We start from the raw sequence: 16547 nt of genomic DNA, 5'->3' as shown, positions 1-16547 counted from the left end.
ACTGCAGGCTTATCACGATTAAATGCACGGGGGTATTTGAATTAAATTCTCCCAATTCCAGCCCGCAGCACCAAGAAACCCACGCAAAAGAAAGACAATAATCACGCGTCCCCAAACGGGGCGCATCACCAAGCACCCCTCAACCTCTCCACAAAGCCACTCCCTTCTCCCCCACTGCCATCATTCCCACTCCTCCGCAATCGCTGCGCGCCTTCTGCGCCCTCTGCCCCAGACGCCGACGCCGCAGCCTCGCCCTCCAACCTGCGCCGCAGGTCTTCGTACCGCTCGCGCTCGCGGTCTGCCGCTCCACCCGCCCCCGCACCACTACCACCGCGCCGCTCGCGCTCACCAACCGCCCACGCAGGCACGCGGAACCCCGTGCTGGCGGGCGACAAACCGGGCAGCAGTTCCGCGCGCCAGGCGATGCCGACAATCCAGCCGACAGCGGCGGGGAGCAGCGTGGTCGGGAACTGGGAGAGGGCGAGCTGCGCGGCGATGATGTAGGTGGTTGATTTGTCGGAGAGCAGGAGGGACAGGCTCGGAGGCGCGGGTTTCGGCGCTGGGTGAGGAGTGTCAGGGCTTGTGGGCGTGGTGGTGGTAGTGGTCGTCGTCGTCGTCGTCGTGGCGGGGGCACGGGAGGTGGTTGTTGTGCCGATGCGGTAGCTGAAGATTGGGGGGATGACGGCGTGGTATTGGGCCAGTAGAGCGAAGACGGTGGCTGTTGGGCCAGAGGGGAGGTAATTGAAGGTGTTGAGGGAGAGGGGGCGTACAAGCAGGGCGAGGAGGAGCGGGGGAAGGAGGGTTGTGTAGGGGGAGGGTGGTGAGGAGGAAGGTCTGCGGGGGAAGGTTAGCGAGTGCACCTGTTTCATTTGCAAAGATGTGGTGGTTCTATGCGATTGTAGACTGGCTTGAGGGGACATGGAGGGACATACAGCCATCTTGCGCTTGCCCCATGCGCGCTCAATCACGCGTAGATGGTATACAAGCATTGCAGCGAAAAGGGCCTCCGTGGAGTTTGAGAAGCCGGCGACCTGCCAGACGAGGGCGCGCCAGAATTGAGCGTAAGGCCAAAAGTGCGGAGATACATAGATTGCGGCGAGATGCTTAATGTCCAAAATGGACAGGGCGATTGAGGCGGTGATCGTGTAGATGAGAAGAGATTTGGTGAGCGGGGTGTTGGTGAGCCCCGACGTAAGCATGGTTGGCGGCGGGGATATTTTATTTCTTTCCTTTTTTCTCGCGGATTAGTACGGGCACATGAATAAATTGCTCATCCGGCCGGCTCGAGAGTGAATTGATTCGACTGGGTAGATGAGGGTTGAGTGAAGTGGCGGGGGGTGGAGAGATGGAGGGTTGAGAGGTGTTGAAGTTCGACGGGAGGCCAGATTGGCAGGGCGAGTCCGGGGAACCTCGGCATGCCGAGCCTGACCTCCCACATCTTTCACTACTCCGAACTTTTAATAGCACCGCCTAGCATCCACAACCTATGTATAATGGAGACCTGAAGCATCTCTCTCGATTGTTAGTGTGATCTTCAAAGCTACAGATCCTATAGACGAATCCAAGACAAGATGCACGAAACTCAAGATGCTATTGTGATAGTATACAATTCAGCTATGCCCAACTAAACGCCAAAGGCCAAAAAAAATAGAATAAAAAATCAAGCCTTCCCGGCCTTTTGTGTTTTATAAAAGGAAATTTGTTTCCTCATCTCCACGTCTATACGGCCAGAGCAGCAGCCTCTCTAGTCTCCGCCTCCAAGGCCGTTTTATATTGGTCTAGCGCGAGCCGCAACGCATGCAACGTCGGGCCCAGCAGTTGCGTGACCACTTTCTCGCCACCCTCGATGGTGCTCAGGTTTAACTTGTACTTGCGCCCCGTGCGCTCATAGGCGTCACGGGCTTGCTGCTTGAGCCGGTCGACTTCGACCTGACGCTCGGCTTCGGCATCATTCGCGACAGCGTTGATCCGGTCGATAGCGCGCTGCAGGGACTCGGATAATGACTGGACTTCGCCAGCACGTTCGGGGTTGCCGGAGAGGTAGGCTTGCCAGAATTGGTGCAGAAATTCGGTTGACGTGGCGTGGGTGAGCGTAAGCCGGTCGTACAGGCTGGCTGAGAGACCCTGCGTTTCGGACCCGGTGCCGTCGTTCATTTGATCTCGTTGCTCGCGCACTGCGCCAAGAATTTGGGCAAATGCATCGTGCAGGGCAGCGGATGATCCAACTGGCCGGCGGCTGGCGGGTGCGTCCTCCATTTCTTCGTCTTCGTCATCGGCGGGGTCCACGAGCTTTTGCAGGGGTACAGAGCCGCCGAGCGGAAGGCTTTCGGTTATTTCCGTTTGAAGAGCGTGAAGAATCTGACTCGGGTCTTGCTGTGCAAATGCCCGGTTCTGCTCGTCATCCTGCGTCTGAGAGAAGAATCGGTCCTGGTCCCGAATGTTGAGAGCGATACGACACTGCTCCTCGTCGCCACGGAGATCTCGTAATTGCAGCTTCTGCCAGGCTTCCTCATCCATACCGATGGGGGCAGTTACGTCGCCATCAGCCGGCGCAACATTAGCCATAATCTTCTCACTCAAGTTATTCAACGTGCGAATGATCGGCACCTTATCCACACCAGATGGCCGCATGTCCAGATCTGGCCGGTTTCCACGGCGCTGGCTGTTATGGCCTTCATTTCCAGCAAGGTCCAAAAAGTGAGGAACATTAGCCTCGCGACTTTCCTCTGTATTTTCCTCCCGCAAATATTTATCCAAAATGGCATCGGTGGCATCTGCTTCGGAGATTCGCTCGCCACGCAGCTTTTTGAACAAACGACTCTGGAAAAACCGTGACCAGAACTGCTGCTCGCTTAGCTTGGGCACGTTCTCATCATATACCCGCTTGACCAACGGGTGCTGCGAAAAGATCAGCTGGATCTGCTCCTTGCTAATATTCAGCCTAGTCACATTATCTTCCACGCGTGGCTTCAGCGACGAGAGAACATTATATGAGCCGCGGGTCTGGGCCCGCTCGATTGCGTGCGCGCGCAGCAAATGCAGCCGCGTCGACCAGAACTGCGACATGAACTGCGCCGCCGTCAATGTCTCCGGCTTGGTATGGAGCGAGTCCATGAACATCCGCTGCAGCGTGGAATCAGCTTTCAGCAACGACTGCTGCAACTCGACGTCCCCTTTTAGCCGGTTATCGTCGTCCCACGGATTCTTCGACGACGCTCCAGAAGAGACGGCATTCGCAATGGCCATGGCAGCAGACATGCCTCCTCCACTCCCGCTTGGAGTCGGGGTTGCGACAGGCGTACCATTTTTCAGCGCATTGACCCGGGCACTAAGGACTTCTTTGATGGCATCGGCCTGGGCGCGGGCACCCGTCGCGGCGGTGAATAGGAACACATATGCATCCGGCGAGGTATTAGGCGAGACGTTCGAAGCGACTGCAAAGATTTTGAGCATCACTTTCGCACTCGTAGCGGGGGTCTGTTGTAGATCTGGGGCGATGGTATGTGATTAGACGGGCCTAGCCCAAAAAAAATATAGAAGATTGGAGAAGAGCAGCATGGGAGAATTCGTTGCATACTTGTAATGCTGGCCACGGTGATTGTGAGACCGGCAGCGCCAGCGGCAGCTGGCGTCCAGGTAAGCGTTTGCTCGTCATCGCTTACGGTCAAGGTGCCGTCTTTCTTCTTGTACGAGGCTGCGCCGCTCGGAGGTGCCATCGTCGCGTGTCTCGGCAGCTTCCACTGTCCTGGGCGGCGACAATGAAACCACCCATCGGGATAAGCAGATCCCCGGGGGTAAAGACTGTGAACGGCGAACGTCCGGGGGGCGTCAAGAGTTTGGTAGTTGAACTGCGGAGGAGGTGAACAGCTCAGAGCTGCGGCTCTTCTGATCATGATCACGTGATCAATCATATGGAAGACCATACCCTAACTTTGGGAAAAAGCACAGATTAAGAGTTGATGACTGGATGCTGCGAGCCATCACAGTGCTTTATACAAATAAGAAAAAATCTATGAAAAATCTACTAGAGAAATCCACAAGTTAAATATGTTTATCAAAATAATTGTGTATGAGGAGAGATGCGACAACGCCAAGTTATACACGGAACGCCAGACGACAAATACATGAGCAAGCATAAAAGCATAAGGCCGGACAGGAAGAACGCTGGAGAGATCCTTGAAATGCTATGCAAAACCAGAGAACAGACGCAAACCGAAACCACGAACCCGAAGAGCTAGGAGAGCCAGAATGCCGAAATTCGTAAATCATGTTGCGCGCCGCCATGCATAGACCGGATATCATGATTTGCAAATATCATCGTCAAAAAGAAGTTAAAAGAAACCCGCCCCAAAAAAAACAGATGTGCACAAAAAAAAAAAAGTGAAAAAAAGCGACTGATCGAATCAAGGGTATTGGCACCACCAGCAAAGAACAGAACAGTAAGAAAAGCGAGATATCGCCAGCATGCTTTTTTTGGTCATCAAGCAACGCGTTGAAAGGCAAAGCATGGGAAAGAAAAGCGGAGCGCTCGGATCATTTCTTGAACATGTAGTGGCCGTAGATGCCGCCGACATCGCCCACCGCCATGGGGATCTTACGCATGCCCCACCAACGTGCGCCCATCTTCCAAGAACGCGAACCGTCGTCAATGGGCTCGTTAGGCATGTAGGCCGGATCGCGAACGTACCAGCCGCGGCGACCAAGATCCCGCACAGTCCAACCCACCGAGACGCGTTGAGTCTTGCTACGCTCCCGCAGGGGCGTGATAATCTTGTCGCTGAACTCAATGACCTGCAGCGGGTAGCTCTGCTCCGACAGCACAAGGCACGAGCTGGTGTTAAAGATGGCGCCGATGGTCATCTGTGGCACCTTGGCCAGATCGAGGTAGCACAGGGTGCTGGGAGCCGCATTCCCGTCGGCCGCAGCCTCGCGGGATGGAGTGAAGAACGAGTTCACGTCTTTAACAGATAAATCGGCAGAGCTAAGGCCGAGTTCCTCCAAATGCTTGGTCAGAGGGACTAACAGGGGAACGTGGTCGGAAGTAATCTTGGCACCGCCGAGGTTCAGAGAACGAAGGGTGCTTGGCAGCTTGGGTAGCAGGGCGGTCACATCATCTTCCTCCAAAAGGCGGAATCGGGTCGGATCAGTCAAGAGGTTCAGATACACCAGCGAGTCGCGCACAGCCGGGTGGGTGGTCAAAAACTCCACCAGGGCGGAGCTGCGAAGACGGGTGCACCGGGACAAGCTCAGGTGGGTGATGCGGGCGGTCTCGGGGATGGCGAAAAGCGCTGAGTCGTTCACCTGGGTGTGAGTAAGATCCAGGTGGGTCAGGTTGGTCAGCCGCGAGAGGAGCAAGTCGAAGATCGGAGCCGGAATTGTGCTGCATTCATGTAGCGACAGCCGTTTCATGTTCGGCAGGCTCATGGGAAGGGCCGGGCCTGCAGTCAAAGCCTCGGTGAAGACCTGGGAGAAAGACTGAGTCGAACAGCCGCAAAAGTCCACAGCGCGCAAGTTTGGCAGGCCCATGAAAAGTTTCCGAACCACATCCACACTCAGATCGCCCTCCAGGTGTTCCTGCAGCAGACATTCCTTCAGGTTGGGCAAGAGGTCCAAACACTGTAACAAGGTTCGCGAGGTCAAGTTCTGAATCTCGGCGTTCATCTGCTTGGTACGACCCAGGCCGACGGAGGTGAAGTGAGAAAAGTCCAGGCGGCGCACCAACGTGCCCAGGGCCGGGTACTGGGACATATGGTTGAGGGCCTTGGAGAAGATGATGGAATGCGGGAAGGTCATATTCCTGTACAACACACTCAATGTCGCCGCGTGCAACGTGTGCGAGGCCAACAGGCATGAGACCAAGTCGACATTGCGAGGGGTATATCCATTGGGCGGCAGATCCAGTGCCAGGTTGGAAATGATTTGGTCTATCGTCGCAAAAATCAGTCTTGTTCTGCTGGTCCCACCCCCCTGATGCTACTTCATCTTCTTCTCCTTTGTCTTGGGGACTTACCGAGAACTTCCGGGGGAGCTTCTCGAGAGGCGAGGTGCCCGGGGTTGGTCGTGCCTGTTCCACGACGGCAGGGGCCTTGGGCGGGACGAGTTCTCTGCCCGAGTCAGTAGTCTCCCAGGCCCACCCTTTGGCCTGCATGCTGCCGAGCATGCGCAGGTCCCCATAGCTGCGGCTCAGGCTCTTGCCCCCAGACGGATTTGCTTCCACCCCAGGAAGCCTCCACATGGGCAGCAGAAGTCGGGGGCCTGCTGCATCTCCGGGATGTCCAGCTTGCGGGATTCTTTGGCCGATGGAGAGGGCACGTGTTGAGTGTCCACAAAAGATTGCGCAATGCCTAGAGCGCGAGAGGCATAAAGAAACCACGGTCAGTCTTCTCTTTCCGGGAAATGGTTTGGTAAATCACCTCTTTGCCCGCCAACGTAGTTTCACATACCGTCGACGTCTTCTTTGATAGAGCCGAACGATGGGCGGCGGCTGCTGGTGGAGCGGGATCCGTCCGGTGTATCACACGATGAAGGTGACGAGGCGCGCGAGTGAGAATCCTCGCAGCACCCGGTGTTGAAGCGCGGCAGAATGGGTTTCTGGTGCGTAGGGGAAGTGGCCGGGGGAGAGGTTGGGATGGTGAGGGAGGCCATGGTGGGAATGAGGGTCTCTATAAAGAGGCCCAGTTGGTGTGTCTCGTTTGGGACGATGTGTAGTCTTGCAGGCACAGGTACTTTTTTTTTTTACTCCGTAGGGTACTCCGTCGTAGTGTAGTAGTGGACGGACTAGTCGGGAGGTACCCGTTCGGAGTCGTGGTAAGTGGACACGAAAAAAAAACCTGTGTGGAATTTAGACGAGTAAGACGCAGCTTCCCCGGATTCCTGGCAAAAAAGAGTTTCCCGGTCAAGCGACCAGGGCCGCGTCAAGGAGCGTTAGGGCGAGTAGTGTCGTGGATGGAGGCGTTAGGGCTTGGGGCCAAGGGAACGGGGTCAACGGAGGGGAAAAAAAGAGGAGAAAAAGGACAAAGACCCGGTGAAGGCTGGGATGAGGAAGGAAAGAATCGAATAATGGAAATACTGGGAGGGGCGGCGGGGACCACAGAAATAAAAAAAGCGAGCAAGCTGTTAGTCACGGAAAAGGGCGAACCGGCGTAGGACGAGTTGGAGGCCGAGAGACGGTCCACCGATCGGATTCGGGCTAGGCCAAAGCGGTCGTGATGGAGGATCCAAGCGGATGTGCACGATGTCGCGGGAATGTGCAAGAGCAGGAGTCCGGGAGTCCAAGAGTCCAAGAGTCCGAGAGTCAAGAGGGTAAGTACGAGAGAGAGAGAGGGAGGTTGTGAAGAGCAAGCCGGTCTTAGAAGTAGTCCAAAGTACCGCAGAGTTACTCCGTCCACGAGTCAAGCCCAGTGACCATCGGAGAATAGGGAACCGATGACTCGATGGCGAAAATCCTTTTAACGGTGGCGGAGATCGCCTCGGCCGACTAATCAGATCGCGCCCAAACGCTGGGGGACCAGCCCCAATGCCCGCCGTCCCCCCTGCAGAATGCGATTGGCTTTATTCGGCTTCCCTTTTTTTCTTTGGGTCTTTTAAGTCTCTGGGTCTATTTTGAGTTTGGGGAAAGCAAGTCATGCCCTCTCAAGCAGCTATCATAATCTATAATTACTTTTCCTGGGCTCCTTGCTAGGCGAAACACCACAACAGGTCGATCTGGTGGCTTGAGACCATTGACGGTGCTGGTTCGTGCCAGTGTGGCTACGCGGAGCTCTCCTGGTCGCAGGAGTCCGTACCTCGCCCGCGGTACCTCCGAGCTCCTGTGATCCCTGTCGCTGGAATCGGCGGGTTTATGCATGCGGCCAGCACATGGCGTCATCGACCATCGCATTGTTTTCTTCACGGATCAGGGGCAAGAGAGAGCAGGAGCAGTCGTCGTACCTGCTCCGTTTATAGGTCCAGGGCCCCCATCGCTAGAGAATGCTATAGGTTCCAAAACTGTCCTAAAATAGGGAGGTCGAGGCGGAGGCATATACCAGCGACTTTTAAGGCTGCGGCCCTGGAGGGCGGAGTACACTCCACCCTCCCCCAGCCGCAGCAGTAATACATAGCCGCTTCTGGGACGAGAATGCCTGATCTGAATGAGAGAAAAAAAATAATATATTTTTATCTCTAAATTTTCTCGAGTTCTGCCGTACGATGTCAGTAAATAATCATCTATTTCACTATTGGGAAACAAGACCAGATGGGGACTCGGGGGCTCGTGCCCGCACATTCTATGACCTAACGAGAAAGCGGCCGACTGGACACCACGTTGCGCGGCCTCCAACAACCCCGCCAACCCGTGAACCCGCGACGGCGTCTATTCAGCACCCTCGGCGCTGCGCCGGGAGCCGCCTGGGCGAACGCCCAGAACAAGACAGCACCCGGAGGACCATGCACACGGGCCAACCGGCACCGCCCAAGGCTCACCCAACCCCGAACCAGGGCGTCCGGTCCCCCCAGTCACTCTGTCACCCTGTCATCCTGTCGTCCTGTTGTCAGGCTCGACAACGCCATGTGACTTGGCTCCTCCTTCTCCTCCTCCTCCTGCCACCTCCTTCCCCTCCTTGAACCTCCGCGCTGGGATGCTCGGACATAACGTGGTTCCTGTACCCCAGACCACGGGCGTTCTCGTTAGGTAACCGCTACGACCATCCCTGCGCCATTCGCCAATGCGGCCGATCATGCGGGGACCCAGCCGATCCCATTACCTAATAGGAATCACCTGACCCCCGCCTCCCGTGCTCGTTCCTTGGATTCCTGGGATTCCAGCAACGGGATTCGATGATTTGCTTGAGCATCGAGTCTGGTCTAGCATCCCATCCCAAGCACTTGTTGGTGCTGCCGCTGCCGCTGCCGATGCTGATGACACCCGTGCTTGTTTCTTCGAAAACCTAATTCCTCATCAAACACGATTCGGGGCCAATTGGTCTCTCCTCTGCCGCATTGGTCTCCGGAGCTTTCGACGATGCTCCCACGATGGCACCGTATTGAGGGGGGGGGAAAGGCAAGGAAGAAAGGCGGGGCTGGCAATGATAATAATGAAGTGGGTATTGTCTTTCCCTCACACCGACATTATACCCACAACTTCGTCCTGATGGATGAACTGTCCGATGCGCTGGCACTTCGACATATCCCAGGGATCCCCTCCGAGCCCGGAGAAACAGAGTCACAGCGGTCCCAGCATGTTTACTTGCTTGATACAGTAAAGTGCACTATGCCCCATCCCTTCTTGGTTTATGATGAGAAGAGGTGGAATTTCTCGGCGCACATACTAGCTTGGCAGCCCTGCATTCTTAGTCCCCCAAGGTTGACGGTCCTGCTATCGCGAGATGGACCAGCACTGCATCCTCCGACCGTCGGCATGGGTAGATGTGCTACGCGGCCGACAGGATTGGCAAAGGCTTACTTCCTTCCAACCCGGTCCAGTCGGCGACACAAAGTCGCGTTCACCAGGCCTGATGACGTTATGAATTATGCCATCGAGGACTGGTCATAAGCCCGAGCAATCCGTTTCTCCTCGGAGTGTCTCTCGTAGCGTCGCAGGGTCAAAGGACACCGCCCGACGGGAAACTCATCACGCAACGCCGTGCCAAGCTCTCCACGGCATGAAATTGGGGACCTTCGATGAGCTCAGCCCCAAACTCTGCTCCTGACGAAGACACGAACAACAAGCCAAGCCTGGAAACAAGGCGCGGATCATGTTGATCGACGTCTCCTTGCTCTGCCAAATCAATAGCGACGATGCTCGATGGTGGATGCCCAGCATGACTTGCACTTTCCTTGGTCTCGTACACCCCAGCTACTCCGTAGACAAGACAATAGTTTGCATACTGGTGCAGATGCCGGCGTCGGTACTGGAGCCTTGGCTGCGGCGATTCTCCACCCGTGTTTTGATGATCACGAGACCCTCATTGGGGCCGGGGGCAATTAAGAATGACCCCATCGGCGGCCCGGCCATGGAGCAAAATCCGCAAGTTTGGTCCACTTGGGAAGGAATCCAGTCATCGATAGTCGGGGTATGGTTTGGGCCCTGGGTTGCATGATTCTCCGTCCCCTATTTTGAGTTGCACCATCCAACGTCCGCTAGATGAGGTGGGGAAATACCACTAAGGGAACGATCTAGTCCGCAATCGACTGGAATTTGAGGCTATGGCTGATTATATTGGCTTCGCTGCAATCACTTGACATAGACCATATACAGGTCTAGGCTCAAATATACGGAGTCGACTCTCTTAGATCGGCAACTACACAAAGAACCCGTATCCAGTCTGCCGGGATTATCTTTGCCACCCCCTCGAGGTGGAGACTTCCAGCCATAGTGGAGTATATTCTACCTGATTACTCCATAGTTGCTTCATGGCTATCTCAAATAGTGTAGGTTAATAGAAGGGTGCAATTGTGATCTGAAAGTCATTTTCTCCTCTCTGTGGAGATATTGTTCTAATCTAAAAGTCCCATTTTGGGAATGCACACCATATTCATTTCGTCCATCACATAGCTAGCTTCTAGTCAGGTTGGTAGGTTCTAGGACTGTAGTAGAGGCCAGAGTCACATGAAAGCTTAATCTTATATTCTCTCGGAGCATAAAGAGAAAAGTGGCCAAAGAAACAATATTGGGGAATTGGGTGAACGCTCAAAGCGTGGTGAGGCACGCGTTACATTCATTCCCAACTTTACCTCAAGCTCAAACATCTGAATCCTGACATTTTCTCGATAACAGTAGAGTTATCTTTTAGATGGGAGAACAGGAAGAAAAGAGGGAAATATAAGAAAATGTTCATGTACAAGGCAATTATATCTCTTTGCCTCACGGAATGGTAATGTGTACTTGTGGATGGAGATCATATAAAATAACAAAGATCTAGTTTACAAATGCGATATGCCATTCAGTTAGAACACCATCGCGCAATATACAAGCTTCTAGCAAGTTCTCAATCTCATGTCCTTCGTAGCCATAGCCACCGCTAGCTTCTCACTACATCGACGAGGAAGGCGATTGTAGATCGAGAATCAACGTCAAGACAATGCTGGATCGGCTCAAACTTGGAAGGAAACAATGTCGTAATCACTAATTGGTAGTAACTCGCGAATCTCCACAGACGCTTATCAGGGTAGAAATGACTGATCTTGGACTGTGACTGACCCGCGATAGCAAAGATGGTGTATGATCATTTACCGAGCCAACCGTAAGCCTGAAAGGCATCATTCACCGAGGCTCAAGGCCAAGGCCGCAAATTATCCCGCCGTAAGAACCAGAACTCGATGATGGCAAAAGATTGGTGGAGGAGACTTCTAGATAAATAAATAAACAAAGGTCGCGCTCAGCCAGCAGTGAAAGGTTTTATACTGGCTCTAAAACTTGACGATCATTTTGTCATGGACAGAGAAGCAAATCTACCCCAGTACTAACACGAGTGTCCTATCTGATAATTGTTTGAGAGATACAGGCAACTAGTTGATAACTGCAGCAAACTTTCCATTCGCAGAGGAGGGCAAACTGCGGGACATTCAGTGTTCTGTATTTCCCAAGAAAGATAAAGTCGAATTCTAGAGTATTCGGGAACCACGCCTCCATTCTTTCAAGGATCCGCTGGCAGAACCAAGTTAGTTTGAGACTCAATAAACCTGATAGATGTATATTTTGAGCCTCCTGTCTGATCTGATATTTTGAATGACGACTAACATATCGGATACTTACCAGAAAACAATAAATGTATATAGCAGGACACCGTGATCATTTATCGCTCGTGCGGGCAGTCTATAGGTTCCAGTTTCTCCCATCTCTCAAAAGATAGCCACCCCTTTCGACACCTGGAGGATGATATCTAATGAATGGATGTTCTCAATCGAGATGATCATCATGTAATTGTCGTATCATGTAGCTTTGGGGACAGCTGTATCAAGAATGGTTTTGTTACCATGTCTCAAAGAACCTCTCCATGAAATACTTACTCCCGTAAAACAAAAACCCGTGGATGAAGAAAGGAAAAAAACTCAACATCATCTTTTCAAAAATTACCACTGAAAATTTCAATTCATTTTTGTTTTACCCCTTTCGAGCTGTTGAGCTGTCTGAGAAGTAGTGGATCCTCTTCCTAAACCTTGAGTCACAACGTTTCCAAATCATCCATCAACACCTACACCAACTCCAAATCTACAAGTTGATGCCGGCATGTAGTCCGCAAGACATTCTACTAAAAGTCACTCAATGCACCCCGTATTCCATGCCACATGGCATCTAGACCCTCCGAGCCTATCCCAGGGCTTGAAAGCGGGAGTAGCAAACCTAAGACCTGAGACCATGTTTCTGGTAAAAAAGCAAAGAATATCAAATAAAAGCCAAAAATGCCCCTCAAATGAGTACACATCCCCATTCACCACTAGCATTATCACTGCAGCTACCCGGGACCGCGGGAAACATGGCATCTAGAGACGAGCCGGCTAAGATATTTCGCTACCCGCGCTCAGACGGCAAGGGATAAATCCAAGACCCCTACTGCAGGGATGTGGTTCTATTTTAGCTTTGACTAGGGGCGGAGCGGGAAATGATGTGTGAGAGGTTCTGGGCGCTAGAAGTTTCGAAATTGCTTCTGTCGCCAGTGGCGTTGCATTAGGGCGGGTTCTAGATCGCCGGATCGGGACGTGTAATTGCAGGACTGTTTCACTGGTTTAGGAAGAGGGAAAAATCAGAAAGAATAGGCGGTAAGTTAGATTGATTCCTATCAATATCTATTACACAATATGTAGAATCTATCACGACGACTCATTTCAGTGACCCGAAAATTTACAGATTCGATCATAGATCTAGTGACTAGTATACTTCGCTTTTCCACTATGATCTTCCCCACCCACGATCTAATAACGTTTCCATATTTTGGTACTTTTCAAGTAGAGATTTTCCAATTTTCTGTCTTGAGTGCTTACAATTTCCATTGAGCGGCCCTTATTGTCGGACTCCTCCAAACTATCCATCGCCACGATAGCTACTTCACCCTTTAAATTTGCTGGGGAATTTGCTAGACATTTTGCTAAGAAGGGCCTGTCACAGTTTAATGCTTATTCAGCTCGAAGCAAAAACAGAGGCGACCTTCACATTGAAGGGGTACTGATAGTAGAAAGAGTTTTTGTTCAAAAATGAAGAAAAGAAATGGTATTGATATATGCAACGGTGGCCATTCCCGCCGCTTAAAAGAGATGGAGCGCAAGGCCGTATATTCTCATAATCAAATCAGAGCATAAAACGGGAAGGAAAAGAAGATAATCAAGAATCCAGTCTAGATGAAGGGAGGATATAAATAGAAAAAAAATTGAAAGCATGAGTCTGCTTTCAAGTCGTGGGTCATGGGTCCAAACCGACGACATGGATATCATAGAAAGTCCTTGTAAAGCTCTAAGAAGCCCCAAGGAGCCCCAAAATTCAACCAGGAAACCAAGGGGGCACATGCAAAAAAAATATGACAAAAAGTCCAAAACAGGTCTAGTAGTCGAGCCAAAAAAAGGGAAACTGATGACCAAATCACCATAAAAAAACGCCAGGGAAAATGACCTTTCCAAAGGTTCCAGCGATCACGACTTTGGTAGGTTCGGCAAGGGGGCTGCCTTCTTCACCAAGTTTTGTAATCGAGGCTTATAAATTCGTGATCGCGTTGTGTTTTTGTGTGGTGGCTGAAAAGTGGAAGGCAATGACAATGGCCTTACTTGTTTACTCAACAGCCGAGAGACCCTCACCGTGAGTGACAGGGTTGACCTTGGGGTTCCACTTGAGCTTGAAGTCCTGACCCAGCTCCTTGCGGACGGCAGCCTTGACAGCCTCGAGGACATTGTCGAATACACCGAAGTTGGCGGGGTTGTTGGGGTCGTTCTCGCCCTCCTTGCCCTGGAAGACACCAGTGCGGACCAGGCAGGTATTCCAGCCATACATGTTACCGCCAATGATGTCGGACTGGGGGTTGTCACCGACCATGTAGACGTTCTCAGGCAGACGGTTCTCGTTGTGGATCTGTTCCATCCAGGACTTGAGAACCTCATCGGCGTAGGTGTAGGTGGCACGCTCAGGCTTGCCATAAACGACACGCTCCAGATCAACGCCAGTGAGGGCCTTGTACTGAGCTTCGATGGAGATACGGAAGGCACCCTGGGTCAGACGGGGAGGGCCCTTGTGATCGGTGGGGAAGACAAGGTCACCCTGGGAGAAGTAGATGGGGATGCGGCTGGCGACAGGGTCCTTGGCGCGAGTGAGGAGCTTGCCGTCCTCAGCAAGAAGAAGATCCATGATCAGCTGCATATCAGTGGCGTAGTCACGGGAGTCGGCAAAGACAAGGACGGCGTCAAACTTCATCTTGGAGAAGTCGCGGGGCTTAGCGTCCGCGCGGTCCTTCTCCGAAAAGCAGCGCCAGGGTGAGACGGTGGGATCCCAAGCCAGGACATCCTTGGGGTGAACGACGTTCTTGAAGCCGTAGCTCTCGGCAACCTCACGGACCTTGTAATCCTCACCACCGCACACGAGAACGGTCTCGTAGTACTCTGCCAGGGCCTGCATGGGAGTGTGCGACTGGATGAATTGGTCGGTGGAGATGGGGCACTCCAGAATCTCCGAGAGCTGCTCGCAACGGGCGACCTCAGTCTTACCACCGCCGTTGGTGAGGAGGATGTAGGGGATCTTGATGCCCAGCTCGTTGTCGCCGTTAAGCATCTTCAGGGCCTCAATGGCTTCCGGGATGGGCTCATTGCCGTGTGCCAGCACACCGTCAATGTCAAAGGCAAACGCCATGTTCTTCGCGGTGGCGACCTTCTCCTTGGACATGTCCTGAACCTGAGAGGCCAGGATGTCGCGAGAGACGGAGGTAGCACCAGGGCGGCGAGCCGAAGACAGGCGGGAGTGACGAGGAGAGCGCGGGATGGGCAGCGAAGTGCCAAAGGAGTTGCGGGAACCGCGGCGGTCCTTCATCGAGGGGGACAAGCTCAGGTTGTGCATGAATTGCGCAGCATCGCTGATGGAGCTGCGAGTGGCGGGGATCTCAATGGTATTGCCGCCCTCCGAGGGGATGGCGAGGCCGCTGCCCGCGCGGGTGTCGCGAGGGTTAGCATCAGCAGGGCGAGCAGAGTCGACGCCCAGATCAGCGTCTTCGAAGCGAGGCATAATGACGGTTGTGGGGAAGAAAGGGGTGGGAGAAAAGATAAGAGACTGAGGGGATGTAGTAGATATCGGGATCGTCAAGGAATCACCGGTGGAGGGACAACCAGGACCCAGAAAAGACGAAAGAGATAGGAGGGAAAGGAATGAACAGTCAAGAGGAGAGGAAGAATCCCAAGAGGTATTTGTGTCGTTTCAAAAGAAAATGAAACGGAGGATGCGAGGATAACGCGTATATATAGACAGTTGAGGACCCTATCTCATCCCAAGGTTCTCCCAATTGGCGCCACCAACACCCTCAAACTACAAAAAAAAAGAATAATAAATAAATACGACCATTTCATGATTACGAGGAGGGGGGTTCCACTTGGTCGGGTCTCATCATTCCTAGGAATTATCGTCATCGTTTGGCAACAGAATCCCTCCTCTTATTGCGGCTGGGTGGAGCGTATGGTTCGAAGAAGGTGTGGTGCCTTCCGCGTACACGGTACCTGAGTCACTGTGCGCAAACGCCACGTTTCGTCGGGTACCCAGTACTTTCACGCGCTCCCGTACTACCCAGGGGCCTTTCCGTCTGCTGGTTCTCCGGCCGACTCAATAGGCGGGCTGTGATTGGCTATGATTGGCCGGGCCAGGGCTGGGCCGGTGTGAAGCAGCGCTGCACGCCGAGTGGACAGGAGAAGGGCCTTGTCGGTCTGCAGCGGCCGGTCATTGGCAGGCGCTATCAGTTCGCCCGTGGAACCGGCATGAGATCGATGGAGCCGATGACGATCGGGCGGGTCAAACGCTCCGCGACGTTTCGGTCGTGACGTCATCGCAGGTTCTCGGGCTGAGTTCTGCAAATCTGGGCCCGGCTGCCCCTTTCGGCCTAATCTTACCACGACCGCACTTTTGAAAATTACGGGCGGTTCGCCGCCGTACACCCTATAATACAGGCACCCCTGTCCGCATGCGAACTATACCGAACGCAAGTCCCTTGTCAAGGAGTACAGAGCCTTTCAAATGCGGTTTGCACGGCTCTCCAGGGGCATCGCCGGATTTTGTCTTGACTCGACGCCTCGCCCAGAGCATGCCAAAGTATACTACAGAACCGGCCATGTTCCCCTTGAATCTCACTGGAAGCGACAGTCGTAGAATGCTGCGATGAAGATTAAGTGGTCAAATACCCAGGGTCGCAGCTCGACAATTTTTTAAATCCCGCATTAATTCCCTCCTTCAAATCTCTCATCATCATCACAAGTATCATCACGCTCATCATCACTCCTGAACTCCTGTTCGAACCCGATTTCGATCGTGGTTTTTGATTGTTACCCAAGTGACCCGCCCATTATTACTGCCCGTGCTCCGTACCCAGTTTACCCATTACCCATCACCCGTTACC

General features: G+C 53.1%; 6 protein-coding genes across 6 annotated transcripts; all 6 read right to left on the bottom strand.

Moving 5' to 3' along the window:
- Nucleotides 1-125: 125 nt before the first annotated feature.
- Nucleotides 126-1199, bottom strand: dscB (the record flags this gene model as incomplete). Its single annotated transcript, XM_057079455.1, has 1 exon — nucleotides 126-1199. The coding sequence occupies one exon, from the start codon at nucleotides 1197-1199 to the stop codon at nucleotides 126-128; it is 1074 nt and encodes a 357-aa protein (XP_056932125.1).
- A 520-nt stretch (nucleotides 1200-1719) lies between these two features.
- On the bottom strand, nucleotides 1720-3716 carry N7462_007736 (TFIIH subunit TFB1 family protein; the record flags this gene model as incomplete). The annotated part of the gene is made up of 2 exons (XM_057079454.1): nucleotides 1720-3488; nucleotides 3578-3716. 2 exons carry the CDS (start codon nucleotides 3714-3716, stop codon nucleotides 1720-1722), a joined length of 1908 nt encoding a protein of 635 aa, XP_056932124.1.
- An 817-nt stretch (nucleotides 3717-4533) lies between these two features.
- N7462_007735 (Leucine Rich Repeat domain protein) lies at nucleotides 4534-6645 on the bottom strand (the record flags this gene model as incomplete). Its single annotated transcript, XM_057079453.1, has 4 exons — nucleotides 4534-5924; nucleotides 6011-6104; nucleotides 6196-6344; nucleotides 6444-6645. 4 exons carry the CDS (start codon nucleotides 6643-6645, stop codon nucleotides 4534-4536), a joined length of 1836 nt encoding a protein of 611 aa, XP_056932123.1.
- A 2933-nt stretch (nucleotides 6646-9578) lies between these two features.
- N7462_007734 (uncharacterized protein) lies at nucleotides 9579-9991 on the bottom strand (the record flags this gene model as incomplete). The annotated part of the gene is made up of 2 exons (XM_057079452.1): nucleotides 9579-9835; nucleotides 9865-9991. The coding sequence occupies 2 exons, from the start codon at nucleotides 9989-9991 to the stop codon at nucleotides 9579-9581; spliced, it is 384 nt and encodes a 127-aa protein (XP_056932122.1).
- Nucleotides 9992-13735: 3744 nt separating this feature from the next.
- On the bottom strand, nucleotides 13736-15172 carry N7462_007733 (phosphatidyl synthase; the record flags this gene model as incomplete). Its single annotated transcript, XM_057079451.1, has 1 exon — nucleotides 13736-15172. One exon carries the CDS (start codon nucleotides 15170-15172, stop codon nucleotides 13736-13738), a length of 1437 nt encoding a protein of 478 aa, XP_056932121.1.
- A 548-nt stretch (nucleotides 15173-15720) lies between these two features.
- Nucleotides 15721-15981, bottom strand: N7462_007732 (uncharacterized protein; the record flags this gene model as incomplete). The annotated part of the gene is made up of 1 exon (XM_057079450.1): nucleotides 15721-15981. One exon carries the CDS (start codon nucleotides 15979-15981, stop codon nucleotides 15721-15723), a length of 261 nt encoding a protein of 86 aa, XP_056932120.1.
- Nucleotides 15982-16547: the final 566 nt, after the last annotated feature.

This window comes from Penicillium macrosclerotiorum (genome assembly GCF_028827735.1).
Source record: "Penicillium macrosclerotiorum strain IBT 26536 chromosome Unknown utg000007l_segment0_segment0, whole genome shotgun sequence".
NCBI lineage: Eukaryota > Fungi > Ascomycota > Eurotiomycetes > Eurotiales > Aspergillaceae > Penicillium > Penicillium macrosclerotiorum.
This window is presented reverse-complemented; position numbering and strand designations above follow the sequence as displayed.